General features: G+C 39.7%; 2 protein-coding genes across 2 annotated transcripts in view; one reads left to right on the plus strand and one right to left on the minus strand.

Annotated features, from left to right (window-relative positions):
* Window positions 1-245: 245 nt before the first annotated feature.
* ino80c (INO80 complex subunit C) lies at window positions 246-2,291 on the minus strand. The gene is made up of 5 exons (XM_077575956.1): window positions 2,031-2,291; window positions 1,288-1,416; window positions 1,087-1,198; window positions 850-917; window positions 246-759 (listed from the first exon to the last, which is right to left on the minus strand). Exons 1-5 carry the CDS (start codon window positions 2,202-2,204, stop codon window positions 628-630), a joined length of 615 nt encoding a protein of 204 aa, XP_077432082.1. The 5' UTR covers window positions 2,205-2,291; the 3' UTR covers window positions 246-627.
* A 5,835-nt stretch (window positions 2,292-8,126) lies between these two features.
* Window positions 8,127-25,447, plus strand: part of galnt1 (UDP-N-acetyl-alpha-D-galactosamine:polypeptide N-acetylgalactosaminyltransferase 1) — a 50,065-nt gene continuing 32,744 nt past the window's right edge. The window contains exon 1 of the mRNA XM_077576859.1: window positions 8,127-8,656. The gene's annotated coding sequence lies outside the window, so the exon portion shown is untranslated. The remainder of the gene's footprint in view (window positions 8,657-25,447) is intronic.

Here is a 25,447-nt window from a genome sequence, read left to right on the forward strand (position 1 = left end):
CAGCAGGAATGAAAGTGCTGCTCTAACGTGAACAGATGTACTAGAGTGCCACCATCAGCTTCGCCTTCGGGCCCACAGCAGCGAGACAGTGACCACTGCTGCTGACGACGACATCTAATACTTCACATTTATTAACAACGGGGTCAATAGGAGGCTCAAATGCTGTGAGATAAGCAAGCAGAGGCCTTCATTTGCACATATTCATGAATGTGAGCTACATTTAGCAGAAACAGCCATGACACATGTACAGATGGAAGGTGTTTATTTGGAGTTAGATTTTTATAGTAAACATTTTTAGCCTCTTGAACTGATCCACTAGGGGGCGCATTGTATTGTAACTATTAACCACAACGATTATAAGAGCTGTCCCATCTAATCTTGGTGCATGAACTGAGGAAGCCTGCTCAAAAAGAGACAAAACGTCCTCTAAGACAACCAGAACAGTCCAGTTGTGATTGAGTCAATGCACTGAGAATGACATGACCTGGATGAGTGAGGATATTCACAGGAAAATGAATAAAAAAACTTCCTTTCCTCTGTCCTTTTCAGAGCTATTCACATTTTTCTGGTCGGGAGTTTCCCAGCCGTCTTGACTGCTTGCAAAACCATCCCATTATGATGTCGCTGTCAGGGTACGATGCAGGTTGCCTTCCGCAGCGCCAGGTAGCCTGTGACGACATCCGTGGGGAGGAGGCGGATGTAGGAGAACTCCTCTGTGGATGTGAAGCGAAGTTTGGTCTGCGGGTCTGTGTAATTTGCCTGAGGAAAAGTACAAATAATAAGTCATAGTTTGAAGGCTTAGCCCCAGTGAAGGTGACAGTTCTTCAATACGACATGAAATTTACTCACAGCTAGTCCGGAGATGTCAGAGTATTTTTTGGATGGTTTCAGAGAGGGAGGGGCATCAATGTTGTAGTCTGTAAATACAAAAGGTCAAGAATTAGATGACTAAATTACATAATCTATTGTAAGAAAATATAGGCAGTGTGAGCTTACTATTAATACCACTGTCACTGTGTGTCAAATTAATTAATTACATCAAGAGTCAACAAGTGTATCAGTCAAATAAGATAGAAATTCATTTACAGTTTGCGTCGTCAAACTTCCAGGGTAGAGTCCGTTCCAAAACCATAATTTGTTTGAGATTCTTCCACGTTCGATTCTTTTTGCCTGCTGCTGCTCCGCCGATCCCCGAATGCTGCCAAGATGGAGAGAAAACATTTTAAACTGAAGCCACAAAATCTGATACCGCGTGTTGTGTTCAACAACGCAATGGCACTCGCTCACCATAAATGAGGCATCTTTGAACGGCGGTGGCTTGGCGGTGCATTCTGTGCTGGTGCTGATGCTTGTTAACGGAGTGCTCTCTACCAATCCAGCCGCCTTCGTGTCAGGGACAACTTCTACCACTGACATCTGATTGGAACAGAGTGTTTGGAATGTCAACAAAAATGGCGACTATGATGTAAGGAGAGTGTAAGGGAAAGTTAGGGGTTGGGCATTTAATCATCATTAATTCATTCTAATTTAAGTGTCAGAACAATTTTAGTATAACATTTTTTTGGCCGCTTTTGCTATTCAAAGTGTGTCCCAGTTGACTCGTTGCAAAGTTAGTGATTTGGTCTCTATTTATGCTCTTTATTTTCTGGCCAGTCTAGTGCAAGGTTATAATAGTTGTTCAATAAAGTTAGTTTTAATTTTGGTGACTTAAATTCAATCAGTCTTAGTTTTTAGAGCATGTTTGTTAGTTTTTACTTTTAAAAAATATCGAAAGTGCTTATTTTTATTTATTTATTTACAATAATCTAAGGGAAACCTACAATACCAATGGACATACCACCCAGGCAGCGATATCTGAAGCCTGAAGTTACATAACTGTTGGTAGTGGTACAGATGAGATCAACAAATATGGCGACAGCAGTACAGTGACTGTACTGTCATTTGTTTATTTCAGAAAATTAAAAAACAAATACTGTGACAGAACAGAACGTTTGAATGCACCCTAAACGTGGAAGCTCGTTTGTTTCAACCTGGTTCTGTGTGAGTTGTGTCATCATTAGCGGAGCTTTCTTCTTCTTGGTGCCCCCGCCGGTCGGCTGAGCGGCAGACACCGCTGGACTACCGGGACGCTTCTTCCCTCGCAGAGCGGCAGGGCCGACGGCCAATGTCTGGTTCTTGATCGTAATAGGGAGCTGTGATGCCATGTGTTGCGATACAGTCGATTTAAATGCGGCGTTTTAACCCGAGGATTAGCATTAGCATTAGCGGCTTAACAGCAGGCGTCACCCGGATGTTGATTTACTTAACTTCCGGGGAAGCGCACGTGACACTCGTTTTTGTTTTTTTTTGTTTTTTTCTTAATTAATGAAATGTAGTATTATTATATTTAGGTTTATAGTAGTAATACTTAAATCATAACAAATAATGTATATTTTTAATACCATGTCATTTTTAAACATAGTTCTGAGGCTGACAAACAAATATTTACTATTTTGACATAAGCAATGATCCCCTGTAAAAACTGAACAAAACTACAAAGAGCATAATTTCTAAGAAGAAGACACATGAAATAGTCTCACACTCAAAATCTACATCAGGTAAACCAACTTGCACAATATTATTAAATCTAATTTGACAAGTTCCTTACTGTGGTACTGAAGGCAAGGGTTTAAAATGTCTGCCAGACAGTGCTGGGGTACCGTTCAGGATTTGGAAATCAGCTCAGTTTGTATCTTCTCCCTGTGCTTGAATTGGTTTTCTCATATTGCGCCTGATTCCTCCTACATCCCCCAAAAAACATGCATGTTAGGTTTATTTAGTACACTAACGTCCATATGCAAAAATTGATGAACGGAAAGTGTATCTTTTTACAATTTACACCATATTTTAATTATTTCACTGTTTTAGAAGGAAAGAGGGCAGCACAGTATGTTTAGCACATCTGCCTCACAGTCGAGAGGTTCTGGGTTCAAATCTCAGCTCATAAGTGTCCCGAGGCGTGAATCGTTTCTTTTCTATTGGCCTGCCATCTCTCAATCAAAGCCACTGTCCAGTGTGTATGCTGAAAATGGAAAGATTGCCCCAAAGAGCAGAACCTCAAACAGTAAGCAGTTATCAGCCAACAGTTTACATTTCTTTACATGTACAACAGTATTCACATATGTTTTAAAAACAATTTGGATGGTTCTAAAAAAAAAAGTTTTATTTTAAAATACTATACAGCTTTAACCAAAGATGCAGCCAATTTCCCAATGACATTTTCAGCACGCAGCTTTTTGATGGTACTTTTGTAATCTTTTATTTATTTATTCATTCATTCATTTATTAATTTATGTATATCTAAATAATGTTAACAACTGGGGTCTTTTGGTGAACTTTTTGATTAGGCCTCTTTGTTATTTGCAACTCATTTATCTCACATTTACCCTTATTTGCACATGTAAGCAGACCAAGCGGGTGTGGCACAGCAAGCTGGTGACACTTTCTATGACCTGTAAAACATTAAACAAGACAAGTCAATCTCGCTTAAATCAAACTTTGAAGATAAACTTAAACAAGCCATACCTGTCAGGAAAGCTTTGAAGGATTTGATTGCCTCCAGTAATGTGCTGAATGGTTCGAGTAGGATGCTACGCCTTAGAGCAATACGTGGGCCCTCTCTTGTCAATCTGACAGCGTTTCGCACAAACACCTCAGATGGGAAAGCGCCTTTAGCGTATCTTTCGGTCTGCACGAGGCAAAGGACCTGTCAGGATTCAGACTCCGCACTACAATGAAGCACCGCATCCACATTCAACACAGCATCCCTTAAGCAACTGCACAGACCCTTAATTAACTGAGGGCTACTAGTGTACTTAGCGTGTGTGTACGTGTGAATACAGACGAACAATCCGGAGCAACTTCCACTTTTAAAAAAATTGCATGCAAAATGCCAATTCAAAGGCACTTTTTCTAAGATGTCTTATTCATTTTTTAGCATGCCGCAGCCGTCTATTGAAAAATAAATGATATATAGTTGGGTATAGTTGAAAAACAAATGCTAATGTAATATGGATGCTATTTAACGTTGACATGATACTGTAAGAGCATCCTTATGAAAATACCACCTACCCAAGATAATCCCAGTTGGCAAAGAGCATCAGGATAGGATCAGTTAAAACAATAGCTTCCATTTTACTGCATCTCTACCATACCGGTCGTAACCCACTGGATGTCAAACTGGGCTTTCCTGTCAGACCACTGAAGCATTGTCTTGTCCCTACAAAAGAAAAAGCTTAGAACCAGCGTGACAACATTTAACTGGATTTCGTCACGCACACTGTACCTGCTGTTACATATGCCATTTAAAAGCATATTACATAAAAGGTTTGTAGCTTTTTCATGCTCCAGTGACTCAGCAGGCAAACATGTACACTGGGGCCCCAAAGCTACTTATTGATCTGCGCGTTGACTGGTGCTGGATGTGTGTCAATGTTTATAATGGGAATGGATAGCTCACACGCGTGTCTGCGCATGTAAGCAGATAGCCTTCTATGAAATGTCAAGGGACTGTTTGCAATCTCTACCGCCCACAACTATATCGGAGGCCCTGTTGTAACATGTAATTGATGTTCCACGATCTTTTGTATGAACTGTACTGTGAAGTAGTCATAGCTAAAAGCTTGTGTCTCTTTTAACCTCATGATCCACAAGTGAAATAATGTTACATGCGGTATATCTGGTTGTGACACGTTTCTTTTATATATATTAGGGGTGTGCCAAAAAATAGATTCTCATAAGAATCGCGATTCTCCTTTAGTACGATTCAGAATCGATTTTAAATGTCCCAAAAACGATTTTCTTTAAATTATTTTAGACTGTCTTCCCTTTGTTTATGTGTGCCTTTATTGGGAGCGCTGTTCATGTTGTACCCGATTTGGCCACTTAGGGGCAGTGTGGTTCCACGCGGTCTGATACACTGTTAAGTTGTAGCCACATTAGAGAGTAGAAGGAAAAAGTCACAATCAAGTTATTCCAATAAAAGTTGTTTTTTTGGAACCGTTCTTTTGAGTGAAAAAAGTGCCGCAAGTATCGCACTAATTAGCATTAGCGAGTCAGACTGGAGTAGATCATTACGATTTCTTGAACATCTATAAATTGAAGCAAAAATCATTGTCAATCAAATCATTGTCAATCAAAAATCTTTTTCAATCGAAAATCGATTCTGAATCGAATCGCACACCCAAAAATCAGAATCGAATTGTGAGACATTCAAAGATTCCCACCCCTAATATATATATATATATATATACATATATATCATTATTTTTATTTTTTTTTGGGAGGGGTAGCCCACCCAAGTATTAATATGGTGTTGGAAATACTGTCTGAGTTATCATTACTTTGAATATTAGTGGGTCTCGAACTTTTCCATGTATTTAATTTATCCCCCTACTTATAACTTTAATACAAACTTTACAAATACAAACAAAATTGGAACAAAACATTAAATCTACTGTATACTCGATTTGAAAAACATCAAATTAGTACTTTCAGTAATTTTGGGTCCTGAAGCGAGACAATTTTGGGAAACTTGGGTAAAGGTGGAAGTCATACAGCACTTGGGTCTTCTAATATTGTCAAGTGTCTTTTTTTTCTTTTCAGATTGTATTCTACAATTTACACTGATAATTGGATACATCACAGTTCAGTATTGCAACCATTATAACTAGTGATGGCCTTACTGTCTGTATACGTAGAAGGATCAAATCAATCATGAAAGCTTTCTTTCTCTCCCTGTCTTTGTCGCAAAATAAACAGAACAGTAGTTTCTTCTTTTTTTTCCATTATTCTTGCCACATTTAATGTATCCCTCTGAATAGGATTGAAAACTTGGTCTCCACTGAAGAAAACAAGCCCATTGGTGCAGGCAAGTATCTATTAGAAACAATCTAAGTGCTGCTCTTGCACAGGTAATAAAGTGGTGTGACAAAAAGGCTGCGCCTGGAGTCAAGACGTTTGACACTCCCCAGGCGGAAAAACTGGTCGCCGTAAACAATACATCTTCTTGGTGATGGTGAAAGAGAGCCAATTTTCCTCTCACATCTCTTATACGATGTTTTTCTCCTCGATAACACCATTTTGTAAGCTCTAATAGCTGCCTGGTAGCACAAGCTCGGGCTGCTTTTGTAAGGTTAGCAACTTGTTAAGACTCTAGCTATGACTGTCATTCATTCATTTCTGATAAAGCTGCAGTTTTCAAAGGGTGAGGTGTGTCCACACAAAACAAAATGTTTAATGAGCCTAAAACATAGTAACTCGTGCATGTTTTCAAGAGTCGTGACAAATAGTCACAAAAGACCAAGTAACAACCAAGTAAGCGTGTCTGAAAGTGCATGGCAAATTATTTTTTACTCATGCACTACTGTCAGTTTAAAAAATACAATTTATTTATTTCATGCTTAAATGGATTCTGTTCTTACGATAGGCGTGGAGACCATTTTGAGCAGAAAACATCACAAAAAAAAACCCAATTGTTTGTTTGCAAGGGCAGTTACTGTCAGATGATAAAGCACTAAGACAGTTCATTGCGTTCTAAAATCTAAATTTTTACAGGTATTTCTGTTTTTTAATTATTATTATTTTTTAATTGTTGATCAATTGATAGATTTTGATTTGCCGTTACATTACAACAATTATTAGTAACCCACAATTTAGGTGTGATTTTGGGGGGAAAAAATTGCAATATACTGTCCATGTCATTAGTTCACCTTTATGACATCACACCAGGAGCTTCCAGATACAACATTTTAGGAATGTGATTTCATTAGATCAATTTGGGTTCATCAGGTATTTTAAAAAGAGAATTGAAGGCATCATGAAAAGAAATCAAATACAGCGATTGTGTCACTTCTTCATTTGTGCGTGCAAGACAGTATTGCGCAAATAGTGTGGAGGAAAGACATGCTGAGCAACATTCACGTGGGTGTCTTTGTTTCACACATTGTTTAACCTGGGAGGTTTTTGTTGTTTTTTTCCAAAGAGAAGGGAGGGGTTGCATTAACCAACCAAGTAATGTATTCAAACATGAGTATACACTCTGCCACATGGTGTTGTACTGATCAGTAAAGGCCATTCACGGTTGCAAGTCATATCTTTAAAGAATGTTAAGGCTGTGTGTTCTCTATGTTTCTCTGTCTTAGGAATGTTCAAACAAAATTCCTACTCTGTGCCCCAGAAGTTTGTACACATACTGCACTTTGTACTTTGGTTCAGTCGGAATACTCTGCAAATAGACAATACTATTCATGTCCGGCTCTAAAAATTACATCAGGTTTTTTTCTTTTCTTTTTTTCTTGCTTGCTTTATTTCTTCCTCTTTTTTTTTTTTTTTTTACATTTGTAATCACAAGCAAGAAACTTGATTAATACTGTCTTTATCTTTTATCTAAATATTCAAGATGCATCACGTTTATACTGTCACACATTTAAATAGCCACACATCAATATGTAAACAAGATTTTGTTATTATAATATTCAAAATCCCACATGCTGGCACTGCTGTGTATATTTTGTAGCACAGCCAACATTGAACCACATCACATGCGCACATGCAGAGATGCAAGGGGTGATGTCAGAGTGAAAGGGACACACAAACTGTGCTGCTCCACTTGAGCTGGATGGGTGAGGGGAGTGCCTTGCTCAGGGGCATGTGAACAGTAATCAGGAAAAGCCTTCGAGAATAGACAAACTTTATTTGGAGTTAATCAGAGGCACTTTAAATTGTGGCAGGTGTGTGCTAACTGACCCCATTAAACATGGGCCTCATTGTGATTGGTTAATTTGAACACAACCACATCCCCGTAAAGGTTTGCACACTTGTGCAATCACTTGATTTCAGGTGTTTATTTTTACTTCCACTCTCAGAAAGATTTCATTTTTGTACAGGTTTTAGGTTGCACTAATGGTGGGAAAGTTTCTGTCACTTATTTAAAATAACTAAAAATAGATTGATTTATGTGCCTTTATGATCGTTTCATTTATTTTCTTCTAATGCGACCCTAGTAGGGATGGATAGAAGTACGGATGTCTTCTTTTGTTAAATCATGGACCCAATTGTGAGCAAAATGTTGTTATTTCTTCCGGGTTGAGACAGCGAAGGGAGGGATGAGCAATGATGCTGGTGTCTGCGTTGGTTCCGCACATCAGCAGCAGCAGCAGCCAAATCTTTTCCTTCCTTCCCTCCCTCCCTCACAAGGACCCGGCCAGCCAGAGGCAGCACGTCCGCCCCCCAGGCCGCCGCGAGGGACGGAGCTAAGTCAGCCGCGGACTCCTCTCTCTGCGACCGAGCGACGCTCCGTATCCGCCTGTCTCCCCTCATGGATGTCCCACCTCATTACGGCTCTAGACGACGGACGGCGCCCGTGTAGATGTGCGTGGCGGCCCACGCCTTACGTTAAGCTTCTTCTTCTTTTTTTTTCCTTTTTTTTTCATGCGGTAACCGGTTGGTGTTCGACCGCAGGAGAGGAGGAGGAGCGCGCCCCCCGTCGTTAGCCGGAGAAGCTAACAGGGCTAGCTAACTTTAGCAGCGACACTTGGTACCCGAGTCGGGGGAGTTTTGTGGTTCACAAGCTAACCTGGGGCGGACTCGGGCTGCTCCGTCACTCTTTGAAATCAAGGTAAGCGAGCTGTTTTCTTTTTACATAAACGACCTTGGCGCTGTTCTTGCCACATTAACCACGCGCCGGCGAACGTGATATGTTAGTAGCCGAGGACAGGCGCTTATGGCAGCGGGCTTCTTGTTGACAGAAGCAGCCGAGTTAACGGAGGGAGGATGCGACCACCCTTAAAACGCAAATTGTCACTTTCCCTGGCTGTTACTCAGCCTTCAATTACCCTGACAGACTACCAGTCACGTTTGCTTAAACAAATGATGCCTGCTCTGTTCTGAAGTACTTTCTACAAAACATTGCTTGCAGATAATAGCAAAAACAGATGCAGTCTGGTCATGGGACATTTTATTTTGCTCTATCTAAGACTGCTTTTGTAATGTACCTTGAGAGTCTTATCATTGCATCACAGCCCGTATTGATCAGTATTTTGTGTGCCATAAATCGGTCCGTATCACTGTCTGTACTGGGGTTGGATGATTCAACGCAGTTTACTACCCTCTTACTCAACTTAATTACATTCCATGTAACAGCCACTTGGTGATCTTTACACTGCTTTGCATAAAGTGTGAGTTGTAAAGAGAGAGTTCATTAACAGTGCTGTCATCTTTGGTGGTAGGAAAATGGATTCCTCATCACTGCAAATAATAATTGCAACCTGTCCTGTTCCTTATCTCACACTACACCACCAAACATAAATGTAAGAAAAAGTGCATGTGCTTTCTGCCATCTAATAGAAGAAAATGTATTTGTTCCGTCTGTCACTATAAGATGCTGGCATAGCTAGATGAACAAATATAGATTATTTGTCGGAAATCAATAATTTTCTCACCAATTAAGTGAAATTTGATCGCTTCCTGAGGTGCACCATAAGAGGTCTCACAGCACACTCATTGGGAATCACAATGATTTCCAACCACTGTTATAGTTAACACTCTTCCACTAAAGGTGAAACATACAGCATCTCACATAAATGAGGACAATCATTTACATTTTGCTAAATTAAGTAATCGTAATACATCATAAAAACTAAAAATAACTCCACACATAAATTAATATGCAATCCGCTGGCAACAAAAGTGAGTACACCCCTATGTGAAAATGTGCAAATCACAGGCCATTTTCTCTCCACAGTGTAATGTGACTTATTGTCGTTGCAAGGTCTCAGTTGGGAATGAGGAGCATGTGTTGGTGTTATCGCTCTCACACTAAGCTGGAGGAGTGCAAGGTCTTTAACATCCACCAGCTCCGTGATGTTGTCATGGAGGAGTGGAAGAGTGATCCACTTCCAAAAGTGTGAAACTCTGGTGACCTCCAATACTTCCAGTACTGGAAGATCATTTTGACCACAAAGAATAGTGACACTTTTTCCTCGAAGGGGTGTACTCACTTTTGTTGCCATTGTTTCAGACATTAGTGACTGTGCGTTAAGTTATTTTGAAGAGAAGGCAAATTCACAGTTATACAAACTGTACACTCACTACTACTACTTCACATTGTAGAAGTGTTATTTCTTCAGTGTTAAAAAAAATGCTGCGTCATTCTAGGGAAGTATCTTTTTTGTTAGGGATAGATATTAGCGCTGATATTGGGCATTTTGACGAATATCGGTATCGGCCTTTTTTCAAAATCTGACGGCCGCTAAAACCATTTTAATCTCGGGGAGCAATTTATTTACATTTTCAGTTAACTTTATAAGAGATGGTGCAGACCCTGGGAACTTACTGAACTTTTTGTTTATGTTTGACATTTAAAACAAAGAAATGTGAAAGTTAAAGATTTCAGGATTTTTTTTTTTTTTAATTTTGGAACAAACAGAGCTATCGTATTTACTTTTTTAAGTTTCCATTTAACTTTTTAAGACAAACTGAATACTGATAACCTTGGGAGCTCCATGAACATTTTTTAAAATTTAAAATTAAGTACTGTTATATTGTCTAAGATATATATATATATATATATATATATATATATATATATATATATATATATATATATATATATATATATATATATATATATAAAACTTCTACATTTTGAAAAATTTGTTCAATAAGGATTAATGCTTTAAGACATTACAACTAAGCCAAAATTGGCATTTGTATTTTAAAAATTTTTGACGCCAATATCCCCCACTTTTTACTGAAAATTAATAATGGCTTAAAATATCGGTATTGACCTCCTTGACTACTAATAATTAGGGATGCTCCGATCCGATACGTGGATCGGGTATCGGCCCAGATATTGGGGAAAAAAATGGATCTGGTATCTGTCAAAATGGTCCCGATCCACAGAGTCTCCAATGATGAGGTGAAACGGGGAATGGTGAAGTAAATAATATTTTCCATTTGCTACGTCGGCGCAGCCAATGTCTGTCAAAATTGGGAACATCGGAAGCCATTTGGCAGGAAGGCGGGCCCCGCGTCGCCAGCTCGTGAAAGAAGCCGCCTCCTTGCCACCGGCTCGCTGCCTTCGCCACCGGCTCGCTGCCTCGCCGCCGTCAGGGGACCTCCGCGAGAGAGAGCGCGGGCTGGTTGGTCTCACTGCTGGCCAAGCGGGGACCTCCGCTCTTTCTCTCGCGAAGGTTCACCGCCGGCAGATCGGGGCCTGCCTCGCTGCTTCCGCCAGTGGCGAGCCTGCAGGCTCCGTGGAAGGACGGCCGTGTGTGAAGCAAGACAAAGACCAATGTAATTAATTATGCATTTTGTACATAAAGGTGGCATTTGGTGATCATCTATTTTCTTAAACTGAAGAGCAAAAAAAGCATGTAGCCTATCAATATTTCTTTACGTGCAGACATGAAAGGCTGTGTAGACAGAAGCAAGTGACGCGGGAGCCTTGGCCACATCAAACTCATTTTGTAAACAGAAGCGCTTGAAATCAGGCGAGCCTTGGCCACATTTTGCACAGTTGAAACATTAACACTGCTTGAATGTAAAAAAAATAAAAATGTACCGGCACTTAAGTAATGATGACATTCATTCAATATACATTCAATACTTGTATTGAAAATATTGAATGGAAATCATACTCCAATAAATGTTCAAAAAATATTTCAAAGATAGTAAAGAACATCTAAAAGCATTTGAGTTTTTTTTTTTTTTTTGGGGGGGGGGATATATTGAATATAATTAGTGGGGCTAGTGCAAAGACAATTTAGTATGGATCGGATCGGTATCGACAGATACTGAACCCAAGGTATCGGTATTGAATTGGTTGTGAAAAAAGTGGATGAGAGCATCCCTACTAATAATTGGCATCGTTACAAAACCCATATCGTCTATCTCTATTTCTTGTGACCTGTAGCATTGGCCCTATGGTGCCTCAATTAAATGTTTTGACAGTTCTGAATTTGGTTATTTAAATCTGGCCTTGGATGTTTTCCCTGTGCTTGTGAGGGTTTTCTCTGGCTACTATTGTTTGCACCCACATTCCCAAAACATCCATGTTAAGGTTAAGAGTGAATACTCAAGTTGTTCTTTTGTCTATATGCCGCAACTTTTTTTCATTCGATATGATGGTTGTCACACTAGAAACTTGTGTGAAGGCATGACTATACAGCATAAGGAGGAAATGATTCATGTTCCTCATTTCAAGGCCGTTGGACTCGATGATGCGTTTCCTGTGTTGTGTGCGTGTCGACAGTGTGTTCTGGCCTCGGCACATTTGCTTGCTGTATGCACTTTTTTAGTTTCCTAAATCAGTCATTTCCAACCGTGGTGCCTTGAGAGATCATCGGGGTGCCCGGGGGGTTTATCCAATGTCTCTTAACTTGCTGATTACAAATCTTTATTCAATTATTTATGCTGATGATGTATAATGACAGACAAAACAATTCCATTTTCTTTCATGAGTTGGCAGAAGGTACAATAAACCTATCCACCTGTTGCCATTCATGTAACAGAGTAAGTCAATGCTGGGATTTCTTACATCACGCTTGTTAATATTATTTTCTTCTTTAAAAACACGCAAAACAAAGTTACGAAGGATGAATGGCATTTAGATTAATTTTGCTGAGGTGAATCGATTTGATACACCGGTACAAGTAAAGTGAGTTATGAGCTTGGTCACGGAATGAATTTAACTTATGAGTCAGGGAAACACTTGCTGACTCCAGGGAGGAGATTACTTGGTGTGTTTTTTGAGGTGATGTTCTGCTCTTCTTTTATTACTGTTGATGGTTCCATTGTCCCTCCATGGGGCATTTAAGTTTTAAAGCTCCCGTATTATGTTGAAATGACAGTTTATGTTAGTGGCCTATGGTGGATAATATGTTATTAGCCTGACCGATACACAATTTAAAGATGACAAAAAAACACAATCAAGAGAGAAGAATGTCTTAATCTGTCAATCGGTGGAGCAAAAAAGTAAGCAATAGCAACGTGTTAACCTGAGGCAACTTCTGTTTGTCATCTATGGCAATTTTGGTGAGTGTATTGTTGCTCCAAGCTTGTCAGGAACAATAGCTCCATTCTGGCACATGTCTCCGGAGGGAGGCAGCAGCATTCCCGGCACACCGTGTGCCAGCGAGGCTTGCTTTAGGATTGGGTTTCCACAGCCACCTGGAGCTAACAGCACAGGAATGCCATTGTTCCGAACTTTGGGACTATAGCAGGATCAGAGCTACTTGTTCGCACACAAACACACACACATATTCAAGAACACACACTTTGTTGCTACTGTTTGTAAGCTTCAGCCTTGAATCTTGAGTGTAAGTAACAAGTGGCTGAAAATCAAACTAAACTGTATCGTATGCAGTATATTTGATTCCTTTCATTTATCACAAAATGAAAGTAAAAAACAGTCCAATACTTTTGGGAATTTCATCAGATTGTCAGTAAGATAAGCAGATTTGTTATTTTCTTCTACTCAGTGGACTTCAATTGGACTTATTTGTAGACATTTTGGTGAGCAAGCCACCTATTAATCGGTCTTGGAAAGCACCAGCAGATCATTTAGTGATGAACATATAATTCTTGCCAATTTTTTAGCGGGCCACTTCAATCAATTCATGTTGACTGACATGCAGTGTTTATGTCCTTGTCTGTCACATCATTAATCTGTGTGTGTGGTCGCTGTTGATAGGTGGGAGTAGGGCTGAGCGATTTATCTTTTTTTTTGTTATTGCTTTTTTTTTTTTTATAATACTTTTTTCAATTGTTTTTTGTGTGTGTAACTGTCACCTATTTCATACATAAACACATCTTCCCTCTCTCCCGCCGAGCTCATAAATCAAACGCGACGTGCTACTCAAGCGACAAGTCGCACAAACCAATCAGCTTTGAGCTGCTCCTCGCGAACTGTGGGGAATGCTCAGCACTGCTAACATGCTCAGCACTGAGGCATGCTTATGGGCACAATCTACTCGCTGCGCTTGCTTGCTGGCGTGGCTAAATATGTTCCTCCTGCGGTGTAGATCCTCTCTTCTATGTAACTAATCCTCTCTTCCGTGGTGACAAATAAGATACTTACGCATCATTTTCATGTTATAATGGCAAACAAGGAATTATTATTAGCCATGCAACACAGAGCAAGAGAGAACAGAAGAAACCGATGCTAATTGCTAGGGGTGTTGAAAAAATCGATTTGACAATATATCGCGATATTATAGCGCGCAATTCTCGAATCGATTCGATATGAGGCCGAATCGATTTTTAAACATCAATTTTTTATGGGAATATTCAACAAAACGTCTTACTTAGGGTTAGGATTCGCACATTAAGCATGGAAGAATGTTATATTAATGTAACATTAAGCCTTAATATTTTATTTCAATGCTTTTCAGACATGAAACAGACTGCAACCTGTTTGTTAAATGCAGTGGCTCAGTTATAAGCCTGAATTTTCAGATAAATAATACATTTTCATACAAATCTTACCGTGTACATGTACAAGTTTACTGATTAGTATTTTCTAAATTTGAGTAAAAAAAAAAAATCGCAATAATCATTTTATAGATTCGTATCGGGTCTGTAGGACAGAGTTTAGATCCATTGGTGTACCTTTGAACTTTGTACTGAGGAATATGTGCGGGGCCTTGCCTTTTCAGAATCTTCAGTAGAGTCGGAGGACATCTGTAGGTTGCACAACGAGAAACTGTAAATTCTCTGTTTGGAATGTCAGTGGCTTGTGTGCCCATATTTGCAGTGATGCACAAATCCACACAAGGCACTCGATCCGTCAAGTCTGTCAAGATTGAAAGATTATAATGAGATAAGAAACAACTGCAATGACGAGTCTGTGTACATCAAAGTCCAGAGAGTCCAGGTTGAAAGCAAGATTAAGAAAGATTTTTAAGAGCTTCGGTACTTCCTGCAGGTTGAGCATGAAGCCAGTCTGTCTGCTGTGAGGGAAGAAGAGTGAGATGGGGAAAATTGAGGCCCTGAGCATAGACATGGCCGCTCGCTCAGATGTGATTGGAACCACAGAGGAGTAGCTGACCTTTGACCACATTTCCTTCATGAAGAACTTCCAGACGGCAATGACCAGAATCCAAGAGCTACCCGATTTGACGAAGCTGCTCCCATGGAGAACTCTGCTGGATGAAGCCAAACATTAAAGCAACACTAAGGAACTTTCAGTTTATATCTCTTTGACTGCCAGCCGTTTTCAGAAAAGGGATGCCGTGGGTGCCAGCCGATTTAAGCATTTTGAGTGATCTTTCAAGGTCCACAGAAAATTATGTGTTTGGACTGTGGAAACACACATACTACCAAATGAAAGATTGGACTCTTATCTTTCATCAGAAAAAAAAGTTTGTTTCTACCTTATTCCGTTTTTCAGTAATCAACAATAGAAAATGGTTAGTTTCACCTCTGTTTTGAAACAAACGTCTTTTAACGTCTTTGGCACTCCTCCCTAGGATTTTACTAAACGTTATTTAACGTTTTTGGCAGTCAAAGAGATATTGATTATGGTGACGCCATATGGACAAAAGCGGTATTATTATGTCTGAAGACCACATTTCCAATGAGGACAAGCGCATTGTTGTTGTTTTTTTTGCTCAATGTTGATCCTTGACTGTCCTTTCATCCAAGGTAGCTTTTGACGTATGCCCTAAAGCAGTCAGAACATTTGTAGTTTTTTTTGTGTGGCAGTGTTCCTACCATCCTCCTCAAATTTGCTTAGTGCCAGGCCAGGTACCATTCAACTAGTTTTTCATTTCCATTAGAAGAGTTATGAAAATATTTTATGAAGGTTGTAAAGTTTTAAGTTCACCATGTGGGAATTATTATTATAATTATTCTGGACCCAAACACAACCGCTCCAGAACTCACTCTGTCTGAAGATCCGACCAGTGTGAGTTCTGAAAAAAGATAGCATAGTGTCCCAAAAATACAGAAAGGTTTTCCTCTAACGTTGTGCAAGATTCTGCTTTGGGAACGAGCATCTGGGATATGAAGGTGGGAGACAACACTAACTGGTGTGTGGGGGATCTGCTTCTCCCAAAAAGCATGCGCAAATGAAGCATTGCATTTCGAGATGTTAAATGGAAATGCCTTCCAAAATATTTGGATCCTGAACCCAGCAATGAAATGGCGCAGGATCCAAGTTCGCATGGATGCTAATGAAGATAGGCGGTTGGTGATCACTGCTTAAGATGATACAGGAAATATGAATTCATTATGGAATTATTATCTTCTCATCTTGTCATGCCCTCCACTGGCAGCTATGTCTTAGCGTTGCACTTTGGCACCTAGCAAATCCTACTTCTGCAATTATAAATCCATACAGCTTTGTTCTGATCAAATCTAAGTGTCATTGATTGATTGGTAATTAGTCATTCTTTTTTTTTTTCTCACTTCAGGTGCCATTCTTGAGTTAATATCACATGGTAAGTCTTCATTTTACGACGTGCGTGAATCACATTTCAGCTTGTCAAATAAAAGGTTTGGTTTGAACTAGTGCAAATATAATCAATTGAAGTCTGACTTAAAAAAAAAATAGGTTAATTTTGTGTGCAAAGGTGTCAGAAACTTCAAAATAATGGTATTTTTTGCTTGTATCTCTTAAAAGTTTTAGTGTAATCAAATGCAGACAATGGATTATGGATTTTTTTTTCAGTTTTCAATTAGTCTGGTGTATATAAGGTTAAAAAAAACATTAAATGTCATAGACCAAAGAAAACAAATACCACCACCATGGGAGGAGGGGTCGCTCGACACTACTCAAGTCATGGGGAGGTGAGGTAGACGGAATTGGAATCTCTTTCATGAGAATGCTTCTCCACTTGCATAATAGTGTGTTGACAATGTTACAGTGCAGAAGGAGGGAGAAATGTTTGAGACCTTGTCACAACCTTGCTTGACAATTAACGAGCAAAACATTAATCACTTTTATTTGTTTGTTTAGATGATTGGAAAGTGTGTGCCCAGAGCAAGCTGAAGCAGATGAAGTGATTACATTGTCAGTGTAATAATTGTTGGCGCAGGAGTTCCCCATTTGTCACTTTGTGATCGAAAAGGGGAAGTTTGACCTTTGCAACTTTTATCAAAAAAAATCTCTAGCAAAATGGGAATTTTGTGAGACAAATGAACAAAATGGGGTGCTGCACATGATGCCTTCTACTATGAAACTGCTGCAATACCTTGACATAAAAAAACAATGAAAGAATAGCACATATTTTTATTACCAATACTTTTGTGCAGATCAGCAGATGGGGAAAATTTCTCCCCAAAAATGGTTGAGTGTGTTTGCTTCAAGCTGTTTATTACTCACTCGCTCCTATAAAATATGGAAGTACTTGTATGTGTAAAGATTGAAAGCGCTGCAGTAAACTCTTGTGTAATTTATTCAGCCTTCAGGGTCCCCACACAACAGTTGTACGGCAAACATGGAGGGAAATCAGCTGAAGCAGCGCAGTTATGGAAGACCAACGTCTAATCCATGATAGGCTGCCTGCAAGTTGATGTTTACTGTATGAATCTGTCGCCTAAAACCAAACACATTATATAAAGTGTATATTTTACCCTTCATTAGACAGACTCCACTGTTTTATTTTAAGTTTTTGCTGTGGAATGGTTTCAATATTGACGTATTGTTTCGAAGTCAGAATTTTTGTATTTCCAATCGTTAGTCTTTGTGGTGCGGTTAGAGCTTTCACTTACAGATTCTTACTACCCGGTTGGGTGTGTTTCTTATTAAAAAATCCACTCTCAAAGCTGTCCAACTCTTTGCTTTCCATCTTTTTCCCTCTTCCCCAGATTATTCTTTGTATTTTCATGTTGTGGTAACCTTGGAAAAGATGTAAATAAAGTTACACCGTGACCTATTATTTTTTTCCAAAAAGGAAAACCAAGATGGTCATGCATTTATTTTTTGGGGATAACAAAGCGAGTAATTAATTGCGACACAGCATCTAAACTTGTCCCTGATGTTGGAACAATGACAAAGGGGAAAAGTACAACTGAAGTGACTCTGGGATAGGGTTCATTGTTTGGGTTACCGAGGTAAGGAGGTTCAGTCAAAAAAAAAAAATTGAACTGCCATGTGTTTTGTTATGAAATGTGAGAACTGCATTTGATGCTCTTGTAATTGTGAACTATAAAGAAGCAACCTCTTATTAAGATTATTAATTGGTGTTGTATCAGCGTTGCATGACATATATACTTTATCGTGCCAATAAGTATGTTCTTTTGGTTTGGAAAAAAGTCATCAGTGGTCTGTGGTCTTGTCGTGACACTGGATGTTACAGGCTATTTAGCTAGATCAGATAGCAGGACCATAAGGGCTGATCGCTAGATAAAGAGAAATGAAAACAGAAGGATGAGAAGGGGCGAGAGATAACTATCAACAACATTTAGTGTTTTTTCCTCCTCCAGTTCGGCCAGCGTGTGTTGTCGTGCGTTGTCGTGCGCGTGTAAGTTTGTAGCAGTGTGTGTACAGTATGCTTGTTTGCTTTTGTGTGTGTGTGTGTCCTCTGGTTTTTCTCTGAGTCACGTCAGGGATAGAGTTGCGTAGAAGTGGGTCAGCCAGTGCCACCAGGGAGCATTTCCAAGTCCTACCTTGGCTTGAGCCCACTAAAGGCCAATGTCAACATTTACATCCTAGATACTATTTGTGTAAACAGGCTGCTCACCGCTTTGTACGTGTGCTGTGTTGAATAGTTTCTTAGTTTTTTCCCCTCATTCAGTTACTGTATGTGCTTGTACTTCAAGAACCTCACAGGAGGTGCTACAGGAAGCGACATTGTAAAACCATTGACAAGCAAGGCAAGGCTCGCTGAATGATAAGGAAATAGCTTTCTGTTAAATATTATGCTCATGCTGTTATTTTTATTTTTTTGGTTCATTGGGTTGCAGCCTCATTTGATCAACTCTTGTTTTGTCTCATTTAGCTTGCCTTCATGTTACTTTGTAAGCTTGGGGTGACTGAATATGAAAAGGCAATCAGTAGACAGGAATACAAGAGTAGAATGAGTGCCATAGACCAGTGGTTGACAACCTCTTTTGCGCCGTGGACTGGTTCAAAGTAGGGATATTCTGATCACACTTTTTTGGACTTGAGTCCGAGTCTCTTTCGATTCCAAGTCCCTATCCGATACCTCAGCATTTTATTAAGGAGATTTTTTTTTTTAAACAAAAAACAAAACTATCCCAACACCTTTTATATGGTGAGTGGACAGTGGTTAAACAAAGTAAACCATTTAAACTAGGGTGACCAAACGTCCTTTTTTGGGAGGACAGACCGTTTTCTTACGTCCTCTTACGTCCGGTTGGCATTGCGTGACTAATAGGAGGTGAAGTACACTGTGTAACTGCGACTGGTATCACAATTTCAAGGCCGGGGCAAGTGTCCTCTTTTTTGGGGAAATGGTAATATGATCACTCTATTTAAACCTTTTTCTGCACATCTGTGAGCTACTCAAAGGGCTATTATTAACCAGTATATACATTTTTCACAAGAGCTTTATTTTTGAGAACCTACTGTAGCCGTTATAAAGCATGCTACTAAACACAACTTCATGGGCTAACCTAATGTTGTTTTACTTTAGGAAGAACAAATGCAGTATATATGTGTGTGAAACAAGCCGACTTCACATCAAACAAAAGGCTGCATTTGAAGAGCAAGCAAGCAAAATGTATTTCATCTTACCATATCATGACTTTGGGTTTGGACTCGCACCAGTCTCGGCTTCCGGCCCAGGCGGGATTTGGCAACACCGCTAGGACGTCCAACCCTCCAGATTCACGCTAGGCTAGGCTAGGCGCCGGGCTCCCTTCAACAGCGTCCAGAGTCGCCGGCGCAGGCACCGCAGCTGGATTCGCGGGGAGGAAACGGAAGCGCACCCGCAACTTTATCCGCCGGGATGGCACGAAGCACTTCCAAGTCGCCAGTGCCTAATGGCGGCGGGGCTGCTTGGCTGCCCGTCAATGAAGTGCAGCGGAGAAGCAACGCATCTACTGTATATTCTTTCTGCCACATGAAATGCTCACATTGCACACAGTCGCACCGTCTCTGCTTTCCACATTGAAGATGATAATAACTTATCATCTACTTCCAAATACCTCGGCGCCATTTCCTTGTTCAGCTCTGTCGCTCGATAGCATGAATCGTGTCACTGTAGTAAAGTGACGGCATGCCGCACGCACTGTGTGGAAAAATGAAGTGGTCACTCTGTGCCACCGCCCAGCTCTAGAGTTAATAAAAAATAACCTCATATATTTATCCGAGTCCTGATCGGGAAGCAACGTTCGATTCCGATCAAATCAGCAACCACGTTCGGGCCCGATTTCTGATTATGTGATCTGATCGGGACATCCCTAGTTCAAAGACTGTGATGTCCCGTCTAACCCAGCCGTCCTCCCACGGAACGGGTTGGTAAATGGTTGGGGGGCCCCAGCCTGAGACCACCATTGATTGCAGGGTTTGCTGCGTTCTGCATCTTGATGCTACTACTCAAACTTTTTGGACTCCCCGGGTCTACTGTCTTCAGCTTGCACAGGTGGATGGCTCAAATTGGACCACTGTTTTTTTTCTACGCAGTCACTTCCTGGTCAATGTTGACTGTTTTGGCCTATTCATGTGAGCAGCTTTTGCTCAAGTTGTCATCAGATGAATGACAATTTTTTATTTTTTTGTCCTTATGACTTCATACAGAGGAATACGCATTACAGAGCATGACGCTGCAGGCAGCACATGGAACATTTGAAGAGTGGGAACTAAGGCGAACATCAGCTGCCTCGCAAGGTCACACCCAGTAACCTTTTCCAGTCACATCCAGTTTCCTGCTTTGTGACAGTGTAGCGTTCAAGCGCATCTGCATGTTGCTCACAGCATCTGTTTCATTCCTTAGATCGGAGCCGACAGGAAAATGGCATAGTTACCATAGCGACAGTCTCGCTCTTTCCCATCCCCCCTTTTTAACCCACCGTTGTATGTAGAATCTACCCACTTTCTGCCGATTCTGGGAAAAACTGCTGTGTGACAGACTTTCACACAGATGTCTCCGTTTACCATGAATGCTCGTGTGTCCGTTTTAATAGCACACATTGACACTGAGGTCATGATTTATTTTCACGCTTCTTAGACACACCCATTTCCAAACACTTTTGGTCTAATCTGTGCACATGCACTGAAGGAATTCCGGTTTGAGTAAATGCTGTTGAAACGATATTCAGCTGTTAAGGCAAAGGAACAACCATTTTTTTTTTATGTGCAGAAGCAAGTGAGTGAAGTTTAATGATACTGTACTGCTTTGCAACATTTTGTAAACATGGCATATTTTTGAGGTTTGATCAACTAGACGTTCTCCACTTGATACAACTACACACTAAGAAAATTCCACGCACCATGCATTTCTTCTCAGTCTTTTTTATTCTCTTAATTCAATATATATGTCTCAAGTTTTAGTTATAATTTAATATTTAAAATTATCTAAATATACATATATAAATATCCACTTACTCATTTTTTGTCAAATTATGTTGTTTTCCCATTCATCTTTGCCATTGCTGTGTGGTCTTTACCAAAATTGATGGTGACACATTTTATTTAAGCCAGTGCGGTCTCCCTTGCCTCTGATTTGCTTTTATTGATGCAGTGCCCCTTTAAAAAACAAGCGTCTTATAACCAAAGCTCTCACATAAATCTCAGAATTTATTGCAGCTTGCCTCTGAATAATGATTAATGGCCTCACCTAGTTACACACTGTAAATAACCAAACTTGTCTGCAATGCACAAGTGTCAAATAAAGAGCATTGTTTTTAATGTGTGTGTATGTACAATGCATGCACTTCATGCCAAAAGTAAAAGCAATGTCACACCCTTAAATAATATGACAAAGTTTTTAAAAGCAATCTTATTTCAGATTATGTTGTATAAAGATAGAAGGTGCTTTAGGGTCTTTAAGGGTCTTTAAGGGTATAAGGCAAGGAAGCAAAAGGCCTGAATGTCAAAACAGTGGGCCTCATTCACAAACAGTGCACATATGCAAATTTGTGCTTAATTAATCATGCGTACAAAGTGCAAATCTGTGATAACTGATTCATCAATATATTCTTTTCAGGATTTGTTCAGAATAAATTTAGAACATCCTCAAACCATGCACATTCACAAATAACGATCAGCTTTCGAAACACTGTTCAAAAACTAAGTTAATTTCTAAAAAACAACAATTATAACAGAATTTAGAATTTGAATTGACTTGAATTGAACACTTAGTTAACGTACAACAGAAAATATGGGCATATAAAGTGAAGTAAAATACTCGTCTTCACTTGTTCATGACAAGATGCTAACAATTCCAAATGGGAACAAATAAATTAGCTGTACGTGACAGATGAATGTCAGCCATTTCACCCCCCGTTCCATTCCCATACTGTATGCCAGATATGGCTGAGTTTCCTGTTACAGCAGCCAGCATTTCTTGTCCTCTGTCGGTCTCCTTTTTTTTCTGGCCAGTTATCCTTTTTGTTTTCATCCACCTTAATATCAAAGAAGAAGAAATCTGCAATTAAAGTACAGTACCCATCTAAAAACGTCTTGCCTGTTGTTTGAGCTGAAGGTCATCTGCAGTCAGTGTATGTTGGAGTCAACGTGACTTGTGAAGACACGGCCTAGGTCAAAGGCAGTGACAGGAGTGCCGCTCGGGGCTGTATTGAAACTCACTTGTCACTAGCAGCAGGAGTTCTTCTTGCAGTGTGGCGACTGACGACACTTAACAAACACCGAGGCACTCTGCTGCTTACCCTGCACAGAAGCTAAATCTCAAAAAAGCCCTGCGAGGATTTATTGAGATTTGGCTCTCAACTCTCACTTTCAACCTGAAAAAGAATCCTGTTCATAGCTGGGTGATGGCTTTTAAACAGTCGGTTCACTTTCACCTTTGTGCCGATTTATCCTAGCTGGCAGCACTAAATGCAAGGTTTTCACAGAGTTTTGACAGTTGATATTAATGGCCTGAAAAACAAAAAGGGCGCATTCATAGATTCAAGGCATTCAAAAGACAGGTAATCTGAGCTCAGCTCATTATTAGAATTTTTTTTTTGTTTGTGAACAATTTCCTGGTGCATTTACATTGATAAATCATTGGAGAATGCCTGCTGGAATACATTGTGGTCACCTTCAAAGCCACCAACCTTGCTGCTTTATCAGCATTTTTAACAATTTCACAAGGGAAAAAAAACTGCATAATAAATGTGCTTTTATAACACTACAATATTCAACCTCATACTGCTAAAACCCTTTTTAATTAGCTGTGCAAAGAGCAACCGTGTTCCCTTTGTTTACCTCTCCCGGGCTGATTCTAATTATGCTTCGTGAACCCAAACAAATACTTTCCATTGTATAACTACTCTCCTCCAAGGTGCACTTGTGAGGCTATTTAGATCCTCATGTGTCTTTTTGTATCTTTAATCGCTTCCATTTACCCTTACTTTAAAAAGTATATGTCAGCAGGATTCTCACATAGAGGAACGCAGTAAGGGGAGAGGATGAGGGCAGAGGAAAACCCCCCCGCTGTGGCAGCTGTGTGCTTTAAGCCAGACTATCCTTGTCGAAAATGTAACTTTCCCCGTTGAGCCCACATGGGCTTGTATTTGTCTCTGTCTCTTATCTGCAAGCAGGCAGCTTCCCTGAGTGGGAGACTATGGACTATTGAGAGGAGCAGTTGTACAGTAGTTCAGTCAGACTGATAGCTGTATCCACTGTTACTCCAAGCTGATGTCTCACTGAACAGCAGCAACATTGTTGTGTATGTGTGTCATCAATCTCTGCAAAGTTTCAAATGCGGTCTGTGCTTTGTTATACAAACCACCACAGTGTTTCTTCTAGATACTGAACCCTTCAAGTTTCATACTTGGATTCACCGAACCTTTCAAGATTGGGGGGTGTACATATTGTATCAGTGCACAGAATGAACCAGCCACCACTTTGGCACAAAACCACTGTGTTCATTTAAAAAAAAAAAAAAAAAAAAAACTAACTCAATGATGACAAGGTTAAAGAATCATTGAACAAAAATGTTTTGTTATTGTTATATAATTCATTGATTGTTCCATACCTGACCTACTGCATTGAAGTGTGGGGGTGCACAGCCACAACCTACACTGAACCCATTTTTTCTTTAACAGAAACACGCCTATTGTTGTAATTTTCGGTTGTGGATACAGAGACCACACTAATCCAATATTCATACATCTTAAAACTTTAAAATGTAATGAATTGATGGAGTTTAGCCGCCTTAAAATAATGTATAAAGCCCATCATGAATTCTTACCAATTAATATGCAAATCAAATAAAAAAAAAAGGGAAAGTGAGTACAAATTAATAGGAACAAAGTCATTATATCGAATTATTTTGTTTAATTGTTTCTCTGAAAGCGTCTTGACTGTCATTTATTTTGTGTTAACCTTTTTTTTTGTGATTGTGTGTGTGTTGATTAGGGACAAATATATGTTTTTTGTTGTTGTTATGTTCCCTTTCATTTCTTTTTCTTTTAAAGAATGAAACTTTTTTTTTTTAAATTGAATTGAAATGTATATCAACTGCAAATCAATGTAACTTTTACTGTTGCCTTACAAAGATACGTTCAGGAATGCTCGGCTTCACCTGGGCAAGTGCCACTCTTCTGTCACTTTTGTATTTTGTCACACAAGGGGCCAGGTTAAGAACCACTGCAAAACTTTTCATGTGCAATAAGCCTGATTTCACGAGGAAGTCCTAACATAAAATGCTGCATGGTACAAACGTTTTTACACTGTGTAGAAAGTCATGCCTCTGCTTCATACTGGAGCTCACCTGCTGTCATTGAATCAGTAGGAGTTTGGTTATTGCTCATTTAAATCCATATTAGCTTATCAGTAGTGTGTGTTGGGGTGATATCGACCTCATGACGGAACTGCTTAAATGGAATATTGGAGATGTGCTGCTGTGAAAGGGAAGTTGCACGTGTATATTTATATCTTTGGCCCGTGATTGATTGTGTATTTTGCAGCTGCTAATGTCCTATTGAGTGTCAATTTTTTTTGTTTTTTGTTTCAAGTACAGTCTGGCCACTTAAACTGGCCCATTAGTGTAATCCAGCATCAATGCAGAGAGTTTTGGTTACGTAACCGTGCTGCCTACCATTGACAGTTACTGTAATATTTGTGCTTAAGATGTGATTAGATGAAAAATATTCTCCCCTGAAAGAACAAATTTGGCTTTTGTAGGGCTTTTGAACTTATTACACAACCCTGTAGTGACTCAGCACACTCAACCACTTGTTTTTATCCCGTAAGATCTCCGGAGCTCTTCTGCTCACATATCAGATTGTCCTCACTCAGGATGTAGTGGTATGTTAAGAGTGCAGGTGCTAT

This window comes from Vanacampus margaritifer, chromosome 9 (assembly GCF_051991255.1).
Source record: "Vanacampus margaritifer isolate UIUO_Vmar chromosome 9, RoL_Vmar_1.0, whole genome shotgun sequence".
Taxonomy (NCBI): Eukaryota; Metazoa; Chordata; class Actinopteri; order Syngnathiformes; family Syngnathidae; genus Vanacampus; species Vanacampus margaritifer.

Bases quoted from the DNA above. Each gene is read 5' to 3' on its own strand.
- ino80c (XM_077575956.1), bottom strand. From the start codon at position 2,204: ATGGCATCACAGCTCCCTATTACGATCAAGAACCAGACATTGGCCGTC. The intron at 1,417-2,030 runs GTTGAAACAAAC...TGTTCCAATCAG, and splicing joins CACAACTCACACAGAACCAG to ATGTCAGTGGTAGAAGTTGT. The intron at 1,199-1,287 runs GTGAGCGAGTGC...CCATCTTGGCAG, and splicing joins TCAAAGATGCCTCATTTATG to CATTCGGGGATCGGCGGAGC.